The 10,951-nt window shown below is 50.0% G+C and overlaps 1 protein-coding gene across 1 annotated transcript in view; it reads left to right on the forward strand.

Annotated features, from left to right (window-relative positions):
• Positions 1 to 348: 348 nt before the first annotated feature.
• The window catches only part of ADD2 (adducin 2), a 59,510-nt gene continuing 48,907 nt past the window's right edge, over positions 349 to 10,951 (forward strand). Inside the window, exons 1-3 of the mRNA XM_004369374.2 lie at positions 349 to 413; positions 4,219 to 4,335; positions 9,686 to 9,921. Coding sequence (XP_004369431.1) covers positions 9,720 to 9,921 — 202 coding nt within the window. The 5' untranslated portion in view covers positions 349 to 413; positions 4,219 to 4,335; positions 9,686 to 9,719. The remainder of the gene's footprint in view (positions 414 to 4,218; positions 4,336 to 9,685; positions 9,922 to 10,951) is intronic.

Raw genomic sequence — 10,951 nt, forward strand, 5'->3', positions numbered from 1 at the left:
GAAAAGCATGTGTCAAGGATGCTCAGAAATAAGTACTTGTTGAGTCTGCAGCACTTGGGATTAAAGGATATTTCCAGCCAACAGCATTTCCAGAGACTGGACAGAAGCAGGCTTCACCACCTCTCTTCTTCCTCCTTCTCTCTTTATTCTTTTAAACAATTTTTTTGTCCTAGATCATCACAGTAGTTACTGCCCACTGTGGAATTTTGGAAAACTTAGAAGGCTTTTAGGAAGGTAATGATAAGCTTCACCCATGATCCCACCACCCAGAGGCATGAGCTTTCTCTTTATCTGAGCAGACCAGGCAGGGTGTGGTCCACTCCTTATTCAGCCATCTCCATTTCTTCTGCAAAGTAGCAGAAGCAAGGCCATACCAGTCTCCTCTCTCCCCTTGGGAAGTCTCTCAGGGATTGGTGAGTTTGGGTTCCAAGTTCAAGTGTAAGGCTTGGAGTGAATGCTGTCCATGCCTGGCATTGACTCGTGGGGCTAGGAACCTGGGGCATTGAGAGGCTGGCATGGCCAAGGGAGCAGCCGTGTCCATGTGGTGTGTGGGGCAGGTGGAAAGTGACAGCTGTGGCGTCTTTGGGCTCAGGGTGCTGAGCGATACAGACTGTTCCTGTCTGAGATTCCCACCGACGTGGCAGGAGACAGGCACCGCTTCTCCTTGGGGTGCATGGAACTGAAACTGATTTTAGCAAAATTAGACAACTTGGGCATCTGTCACTCACCTTATAGGCTTTCTGTTCCTTTTAGAGCCACAGTGAAAGATGCATAAAAATGTGGTTTTATACTTCAGTGTTATATATATCTGATCTTCATGGGGCAGGGAAGAAGACTGTGATAGGAAGCATGCTTCATTACTTACAGTTGCTGCTGCCTTCCCAGGAGGTTGAATCCCCAGCAGGGTTTTTGCTGAGTAGGGTTCAAGGGTCTGAGGATGCAAACTGGAGATGCTGAGAGGGAGCTCCAGGCTCCTGGAGCAAAGGGTGAAGAGGCTGGGGGCAGGGCGCAGGGGAAGGGCTGCATGAGGGGAGGAGTAAGGGAGTCAGATAAAGGGTGTAGCTGAAAATGAACTTTGGAGAGAGAAGGGCATTGCTGTGTGTGGTGTGTGATGTATAATGTTACCTTCTCCTATGTCCCCCCATAGTCAGTATGGAGTTAGATTTGTCAGTTTGAGGGTTGCAATCAATTGCTGGAATTCTGCTTCAAAATAGGCAAGAAGAGCAGCTGTCAGAAGGAGCCCAGCCGTTTGTGTTATAAGACAAGAGAATTTTATGTAAAAGGAGGTGACTGAGTACTAGGACACTGGCCAGATCACCTGCCATGCAAACCTCCATTAACACACTCAGCACCTTATCCTGAAACAGGCTGCTTAGGGGTCTGTCTCCAGCACCGTACTGTGAGCTCCCCTAGGGCCTTACTCACCCCTGGGACCCGTGGAGCTGGTGCAGAGCTCCTTTGCTAAACTGGCCTAATTCATCCCAATTCATGTTAGTTGAGTTTTAGTTCAACTAACATTGATTGGGAGTCCCTCAGTGGTACAAATAGTTAAGGTGCTTGGCTGCTGACTGAAAGGTTGGAGGTTCAAGTCCGCCCAGAGGTGCCTTGGAAAAAGGGCCTAGTGATCTACTTCCAAAAAATCAGTCATTGAAAAGTCTATGGAGCACAGTTCTACTCTGACATACACAGGGTCGCCATGATTCAGAATTGACTCAACAGCAATGGGTTTGGGTTTGTAGGACATCTGGGTAGACAAAGGCCCCTCAGTGCTTTAATGACTTGGTCAGGTTCGCAATCTAGTGGGTGGCAAAATAGGATGAAATCCAGTGTCCTGGCTCCCTCACAGGCCTACCATTTGTCTTCCCACCTTGCAAGATGACCAGTCCCACAGCACAGCTTGACAGTACACTGAGAACAGGCTGCAGGTGGCCCTGACCCCTCAGGAACTGTCAGGCGCCCTGGTGCTGATGTCCCTGCCCCCAGTGCTTGGGGCACCGTGGCTCACACTGCCCCTTGCTTCTCAGCTCTGTCCGAGGGTGTGGGTGGCTGGAAGCTGGGGTGGGCAAGGTCTCAGAGCTCTGGGTATCCAAGGAGCCAGCTGTGGGACACACGCTGGGGAACCTGGAGGCTGATGGGTGGCGATGCTGGGCTTGGTGCCAGAGCTAGAGAAGGCTCAAACAGTCTGTCAGATCAAGATCCCTCAAGGCCCACCTGGGCACCAGCCCTACCCCAGGTGCCGGGACACTTCTGTGTGGCATTGGCGTCAGGCCTTTCTCTCTTCCCTTTCCCTCATTACCTCTTGTTGCTCTGGGCCTGTCTAAGGGCCAGCAATTAGAGATTTGACAGTTTTGTTGCCACAGAAGAATGGTTTACAAATAATACATTTGCTTACGATACCTCTCAGGACTATTTTCATCTTAATCAGGGAATCACACCATAACCCAAGGACTGGAGCTCTAACAGTGGAATTTCAACACCGCTGAGGACTGGGATGGGAATCATTGTGTACTTATCTGGGGGATAAGTATACAGTGTGTACTTATCTGTACTTGTCTGTCTTCTTACATGAGTGGCAGAGGTCACTCCTGGGGGTGACGCATTAATTCTTTCAGTGGACACAAGAAATAGTTTAGACTCTGAAATCTTAGCAGGTTGTTGCCCCAGGGTATCCTCGGACCCCTGTGGCGGGGCTGCTGGGGAAGGTAGGGAAGCTAGTGCTTCAGGTGAGACAACGTAGCTGGCTCCTTCTGTAGCCCTTAGGGAGGGCTGTGGCCACACACCCAAAGGATGGCCTCCAGAGGTGTGTCAGCAAATGCAGCCCTGGGCCAGCCCTGGAAAGGAGGGCTCCTGTGTTGGTGTGCAGTGGACAGAAGCAGCATCAAGTTGTGGCTGTGACCCTGTTCTAGCTAACAATAAAATCACTGGAGGGAGGGCCCCAGCTGGCAGCTGGACATGCAGAGCATCGAGACTAGCTCCTAGAAGCAACTGTCAAGTCCCTAACTAGAGCAGCAACCATGAGAACTGGGCTCAGGAACATCCAAGCCCTGAAATGCTACAGCCTGGGTCCTCTCATCTCCTTGAGGAGGAAGCTGTGCCTCAGTGGGTGTGCAGGTGTCCGGGGCTCCCCTTAGGCACACCGTACCTAATAAAACAATTCTTGTACCTTGCTGATGGGGCAAGTCTTTCCAAATGGCTCCGCTCTGGGCAGCATCGGTCACAGCACCTGAAAGGAGCTGAGCTGGCCAATGGTCAGGACAGGCAGGGCCTCACCTCCAAGCCATGGTGGCAGTGGGTGGTGGGGCAGGTACTGGGGGTGCTGCCAGCCTTGGGTGGGACAGTCCCAAGCACCTCTGGGTCTAAACAACAGGGTGTCCAAGTGAAAATGGAAAACTATCACTTGGCATTTCAAAAAGAAAAACAATTTAATGATTAACATTTTGAAGAACTTGATCCTCAGGATTTTTGGAGAAGTCACTCACCCTTGTTTGTAAGATATTAACAACTTTGCATTCCTCCTTCCGTAGTATTTTATGACCTGCTACCCAGGTATTAGCCAGTTGCCATCAAGCTGATTCCGACTCATGGCGACCCCATGTGTATAGCTGAGGCCTTTCTCCTCCTTGAACTCTAGGTGAAATTGTCTTGAATCCACCAATTCATGGCCTGTGGAACTCTAAAACCCTCCTACTTTCCAGGGTGTGATGTTCTTCAACCTTCTTCTGCCTCTTGGACTCCACCCAAAATCCCTCATACCAGCATCTGAGTTTCCTAGCTCTTACTGAAGTATTTTGGGGAGTATCAGGAAGGGGGTCATATTCCTTCCAGTCCAGCAACTTGCGGCTCCGTCTGGACTCACCCAGGAGCTCCCATTCTGCCCCCTCTCCCACGCAGCAGCCCCTCTTCTCTGAAGCCTGGATGGCCAGCTTCAGTACTTTTCCAATTCTTCCCTTTAAAAGGAATTCTGATCCCAACTACAGAGATACTGAAGCATTCTTTACCTTTTTATAGACATAATTTGCTTTTAACATAAAAATTCAATTCAAGGTAATTCTTAAGAATTTCCCAGCAGTCCTTAAAATAAATCAGTGCTAAAATAAATAAATAATAAAATAAATAAATAAATCAGTGCTGCGAAAATAAATGTTGCTGCAAAAACATCGTTCAGAGTTACAGGGGTGCCGACAAGATGCTGATGTTTGTCGTTTTTGTGTTTTCCAGCTCCTTCCAGATGTTTGAAATCGTGTAGATTCGGTCGGTGTCCCTGAGAGTGGAGCAGGGTGTGCAAGCCAAGCACTGAGAAGAGCGAGCCTTGGACGAGGCTGGTCCAGCGTCCTGGTAATTGGTTGGCAGTTTGGGTGGTGACGGGGGGATGCACCCTTTTTGGTTGGGTACATCCCAGCAGGATGAGCCTCCTGACACTCAGGCCGTTGCCATGAACTACCGCCTCTTGCTCACTCGTGAGCTACCACTCATAAGGACTCGGAGAGACCTTCAAGGTCACTAGTCCAGCCTCCAGCAGCGGCAGAAGCCCCCTACAGCAACCCTGCAGTCATTCCGACTCCGAGGAGCGAGCGAGCACTCACCACCTAACAAGGCAGCCCGTTCCACCTCCCCATTCCTGAGCACTCCTGCTCTTAGAAAGCTCTCTCTCACACACTCCGATAAAATCTGCCTTTCTGCAACTCCCACTGAGTTCCTAGTTCTGCCCCCTGAGGCTGTAGGGAATCAGCCTAATGCCTCTTCCACGTGGCTACCCAATAGATATTTGGGGACAATATGGATTGGAGGCATGCAGGATCTGCACAGGCAGTCCTGGCTGAAATCCTGGCCCCACTGTTATCTGTGCAATCTCGGGCAAGTTACTTAGCCGCTCTGTGACTCAGTTTCTTTATTTGTAAAACTGGGACAAAACTGTCTGCCACATTGAGTGGTTCTGGGAATGAAAATGAATTATGAACATGCCTGGTCCAACAAATGCTGGTCTCCTCTGGTCTTCAGCATCCTGCTTAGCCACTTTTGTGTGGCCTCCAGTTTGACATGTTCCCACTGATGTCTGATCAGAAAACAGTAGGCATTCTCATCAGTCTTTTTCTGGATGTTCTTTTTGTTAATATAGCTCAAGACTGAATTAGTTTTTTTTGGACTAAAACATGTAATTATAGTTATTTAATGTGCACCTGTTTACAATTGAATCACAAGCCTCTCGTTGTTCGAGCTCCTAACGCTAAGATGATTCTAGCCCGTAAATGACACATAATAATAGCAAATGCTTAATAGCACTTATTATGCAACAGGCTCTGTTTTAAGTACCTCACATACATTAACCTGTCTAATCCTCACAATAACCTTACGAGGTACTGAAATTGTTATAACCTCCATTTTATATATGGGGAAACTGAGGCACGGAAAGGTTAAATAGCTTGCCCAAGATCACACAGCTAATAAGTAGCATGGCTGAGATTTGAATCAGATAGTCTTGCTCCAGAGTCTGTGCTTTTACCCCTAAGCTATGCTGCGTACAACTTTGACCACCTACCTAATGGTTTTGGAAAGGAAGGAAAGAACCAGATGCCTCTGGTTCACAAGGCTGAAGGGTTTGCCCAGGCCCCTATTGGCATGGTGGTGGATGGAATCAGGGCTTCTGTCTCCAACCCTACCCTCATCAGAGCTCCCCTAGAGCAGCCCTCTGAGGGTTGGGCTGTAAGAAGGAAAAGCAGGCCAGTGCATGGTGGCGGGGGAGGGGGAGGGCTCTTGTCTATCAGGCCCAGAACTTCTTGGTTCCTGGTGCTTTGGGGAGGGGAGAACTGCTTCAGAGCCTTCACACACCTGACCTCGGGAAGTGGAGCCTCTCCAAGGGGAAAGGGAAAGGATTAGCCTTTCCCTGATTGGATGGACAGGATTTAGGCTGGGAAGGCTCAGTCCCAGGCTGTGTTGGCCAAAAGGCTCCAAAGAAGTTGAGAGTTCAGGTGCTTCTGGAGCTGGTGGGACTGGAGTCATCAGGAACTCAGGCCTTAGCTCATCCCCATGCTCATGTCCAATCAGTGGGGATGGAGTTGGGGGCGGGGAGTTGCTTGTGGCTATTTTAAAAATAATATCAAAGGTTCAGGGCTTTGAAAGTGCAAGGGAGAGTTAATTCGCCTTGATGAGTCACTCAGCAGAAAGGAGGCGCGGTGCAGTAGGGCGATGCTTCCCTCTGGAAGCATTCTGGTCTGCAGTGCTGCCTGCCCAGGACAGTCTGGAATGTGACTGCATATCTGAGAGGCTCCAAGCACTCCTGTTGGGTTTGACCTTACATTCCCTTCTTACTGCCCATGTTCCAGGGATGAGGCTGGGGGGAGCACAATGGAGGCGAAGTGTTATTAACTCACCACATGCATGTGAGATTGACTTGCAGCCTCAAGGTAACCGCCAGTTGCTTGCATGTGTTATTTCCAGATGTGTCTTTTTTGGCATCTGGCTTGAGGGAGAGGCACTGGGGGGAAGCAGGAAGAAGGTCTCTTGCTCCAGGAAACTTGGATCATCCATCCTTCTGCCTTTTCTATACGAATCCGTCCCTCTCCAACTCAGACAAATCATACCGTGTCAGAGCTGCAAGGGACCCCAGAGGTCATTCTGTTCACCCCTCATTTAGAGATGAGCAAAGTGAGACCCAGAAAGGGGAAATGACTTGCTGAAGCCCATGCAGCTAGAGACTCAGAACTGGGGTGAGCCTGCAGGCCTCAGGGTTGAGTCCAGAGCTAATTCCACCAGGAACATCCCTTTTTGACTCAATTACTCTCCCTCCATTTAGATGAAAGGAAAGTGTCTAGCTTTAAATGGTACTAAGTATTACATCAACCATTCTAGCAACCTGCCAATTTTGTTTCAAAATATTTCTTTAGAGAATCTTTTTTTGGCTGCTACTCCCAGCAGACTCCCTCCCCTGTCCCCTAGTCCCTGCTGCCAAACATCTCATCATCACGACTGGTAAAGGTGATGCTGGCTGGGAGAGATTCAGCAAGGGTTTCAGAAGATGACTAATGAATGAAATAATTAAAATCAGGGTCATGGTTTGGCCTCGGAGTGGTGGGGTCGAGGTGGTATGTGGAGGCCCTGGGCTGTCCTGGGCCTGGGTGTGCAGTGCCAGGTGATGTGTGAGGGGAGGAGGGGGCCTGGACAGCCATGGGAAGTGGCCTGTGGCCCTAGGGTTAGAAACATTTTTGTGCTGTGCTTGGCAGGCTTGCCAAAAGTGGCCAACACCTGGAACGGATACCTTCCACTACACGTCACAGCCTTTAACATCTAGGCCAGTGGTAGTTCAACCCTGGCTGCTCATTGGAATCACCTAGGGGAGTTTTTTTAAATCCTGATGTCCAGGTCACATCTCAAACTAATTACATCAGGATCTCTGGCATCAGTGTTTTTTCCAAAGCGCTCTTGGTGATTCTACTGTGCACCCAGGGTTGAGAACCACCGCTTTAGGCCAATCCTTGTGGACTCTCTCCATGTGCCTTTCCTTGAACTTGATATTTGCCTGTCCCCAAAGGGAAGAATGAAAAAAAAAAAAAAATCTTCTGGGTATTCTGGGATGGGGTGGACTCCCACCTCTCCTCTGTGGGCTTATCTATTGCACCATCCTCCACCCAGAGGGGCTGTAAGGGTGGAGTCCTGACAGCAGATGGAAGAAGAGGTCACATGCAGTTCAGGGACAACAAGAATATGCTTTCTTGGCCACCGGCAAGGCCTCCTTTGTAATGAGCTGCTGGCCAGGATGAAGGCTAAAGGCTGGGGCAAACAGGACTGTTGGAGCTCGGACCCTGGAGGCAGCCAGGCCCTGGGCAACCACAACCGAGGATGAAGGGCAGATAAAACCTGGGAGGCCAGGAGGGTAGAGAGAACAAGCAAGCACTCCACCCCCTCATGGAACGGGAACCCAGGGAGGTAAAGCCAGGTAGTGGCAGACGAAAGGTGAGAACGCAGGTGTCCTGATCCCAGTTTAATGCTCTTTTGTTTGTATCTTCCTATATATTAAAGAGTCCCTGGGTGGCACAAACAGCTAAGCACATGGCTGCTAACTGAAAGGCTGGCAGTTTGAATCCACCCAGAGGTGCCTTGGAAAAAGAGTCTGGTGATCTGAAAAATCAGCTACTGAAAACCCTATAGAGCACAGTTTTAATCTGACTTACATGGGTCGACAAGAGTCAGCATCGACTCAACAGTACCTGCTGATTTTATATATGTTAAAAATCTAGTTATTGTTCAATCACCTGGCTCTTTTTGCTGAGAAGGGTATTAGCCAGCAGGGGAAGGCTAACCCTCTATAAGGCTGCCCTGGGTGTTGAAGGGGCATAGTCCAGATTTAAGGGCCTAGCAGTGCTGACACAAGGGAGACTGGCTTGGCCAGAGCCACATAGCTGGGGAGTGGAGGCTGGAGCTACAGCCTGCTTCTTCAGAAGGGCCTCCACTATAGCAATGGAGGACATCCATTCACTCATCAGTCATTTAAACAGCATGCTTGAGTAGAAAAAACATGTGGCTTTTTCCCACTTTAACTCTCCAAAGCCTGCCTCGGTCTTCACTCCAGGGATTACGTCAACGAGACCTGTGGGCCTCTGGGCAGCATGGCAACTTGGCACTCTTCAAACAGTACTTATTCTGTTAATATTTCTGGATATTTATTTAGTGAGGTTTGGGAGAAATTCGGAGCCCTGGTGGCGCAGTGGTTAAGTGTTTGGCTGCTAACCAAAAGGTTGGCAGTTGGAATCCACCAGCTGCTCCTTGGAAACCCTATGGGGCAGTTCTACCCTCTCCTATAGGGTTGCTATGAGTCAGAATCAACTCGACAGCAATGGGTTTGGTTTAGGAGAAACTAATTTTCCATTAGCAAAAATTGCATACCTCCTTTAAACTTGAAATAAGGATCTGATTCTGCATTAAGAAACGTTTTACTGAAAAAGATTCACCAATAGCTCCCTTCCAGAAACCAAAGCAAAGGTTTTAAAAGTATTCAGCAAAGTGTTTCCACCCATTAGTAGTTCTTGTTCTCTTTTCAGTTTTCTTTTGTGAATTTCCCACCAATTTGTTTTAGGAGGCTTATTAGAGGGTTTACATTTTAGATGAAGTACTGATTCCGAGCAAATAGCTTTACGCTATGTAGGTATACATCACAGAAATGCTCAACAAGGTCTACAAGTTAAGTGTCCACACAGGGCATCATCTACTATAGCTGGAGTGTGACCAGTTTAGACCTGGCCAGGTATTTAGTGAAGGGATGACGGACACCTGAGCCCTACACCAAAATCTTTATAGTTAGTCTAATAATGCTTTAAGTGGTGGCGCAATGGTTAACTGCTTGGCTGCTAACCAAAAGGTTCGTGATCAGAAACCACCCAGCTGCACCAGAAGAAAGGTTTGCCAATCTGCTTCCATAAAGATTACAGCCAAGAAAACCCTATAGAGTACAGTGCTACTCTGTAGCACATGGGGTCGTCATGCGTCGGAATGATGCAAGGCAAAGGGTGATGATGCTTTAGCACCCCCTATAGACGCATTCTGGGCAGCTGTCGCCGTCTTGCCCTCTAAGCAGCCGCCCTGGGAATAGCTGCATCCCATCATGAATCCAACCGAATCCAACCCCTCTGCTTTAAGGAAATGCTTACCCCATTTGGGAGGGTTAACCTGTACTCTCACCTTCCCTCCTCTGCAGGGTTCCAGGAGTGGATTGCAAACCCACCAGGAAAATGAGTGAAGAGACAGTCCCCGAGGCTGCCTCGTCGCCGCCCCCCCACGGGCAGCATTACTTTGACCGCTTCTCAGAGGAGGACCCTGAGTACATGCGCCTGCGCAACCGCGCTGCGGACCTGCGGCAGGACTTCAACTTGATGGAGCAGAAGAAGCGCGTCACCATGATCTTGCAGAGCCCAGTGAGTGGTCCCGACCAAGGCGGGAGGGGGCAGGAAGAGGAGAGGGGGACTGAGGTGAGGGTGCGGAGAGGATAGGGAGAGGTGAAGGGGAGGGTGGCAGCGGCGCTGATTCATCAGGGTAAACACGAAAAGATAAGTAACTCTTCTTCGCTCGCTCAGGGTCGGTAGCAATTTAAACCAGCTGAGCAAGACAGTCTGGCAAAGTGGGTATTTGATTCTTCCCTGACTGGAGAGGGCAAAACCTGGTCTATATGCAGGCAGTTCGGCTTGATGGAGGAGGGAGGACTGAGAGACAGAAGCCCTACCCAGTTTCCTGTGCCCCTTCTGAGTCTCAGTTTCCATTCTTGCCGCCTCACCAAAAGCTGTAACACTGAACTAACGGACAAATTCATGTAGACTACAGGCCAGTGGGCCATCAAGTGGAAGGCGCGGGCTCCCTTTACCAAACACCACAAAGTAGGAACTGGCTGCTGGGACAAATAAAGCTCTGGCACGTATGGGGCAGGGGTGGGGAGGGCCTGGAAGCCCCAGAAGGTGGGAAGCGTGGAGAGCTCAACAGGGCACAGTGGGCTATGGCCTGGGGCTGGGGGAGGAAGGGCGAATCCGGATCCGCCTCTCTCTCCCTCCAGATGTGAGGTGGATTGGTGCCTGCCTTCTCATCCTTGAGAAGGACTGAGCATGGGCCTAGGGGGCCACTGAAGTAGGGTTGTGATGTAGGCCCTTGAGTGAAAGGAGGGAGAGCAGGGTGGAGGGAGGCAAGGGGTCATCTGAGGGCTTGGGGTCCTCAGGAAACAGTGAGTAATCCTAGGGATGGGAAGCCCCAAGATGAAGCTGCATATCCAGGTGCTTGCCAGATGGGCTCAGGAGGGGGCCTAGCTCTGCCTTGGCTACTACCAGGCTCTGGGGCGGGAGGGTGGCAGGGCATGCACGTGGGGTGTGTGTGACCCCAGCTAAGACCACACAGTGAGTGGTCAGGCCTCGTGTAGGAGTATTGAGGGGGGTTGGTCTGAGGTCCTGGGTGACATTGTGCTTTTCTGGAGTCATCCGAC

This window comes from Trichechus manatus, unplaced genomic scaffold (genome assembly GCF_000243295.1).
Source record: "Trichechus manatus latirostris isolate Lorelei unplaced genomic scaffold, TriManLat1.0 scaffold00004, whole genome shotgun sequence".
In the NCBI taxonomy this organism is placed as follows: domain Eukaryota; kingdom Metazoa; phylum Chordata; class Mammalia; order Sirenia; family Trichechidae; genus Trichechus; species Trichechus manatus.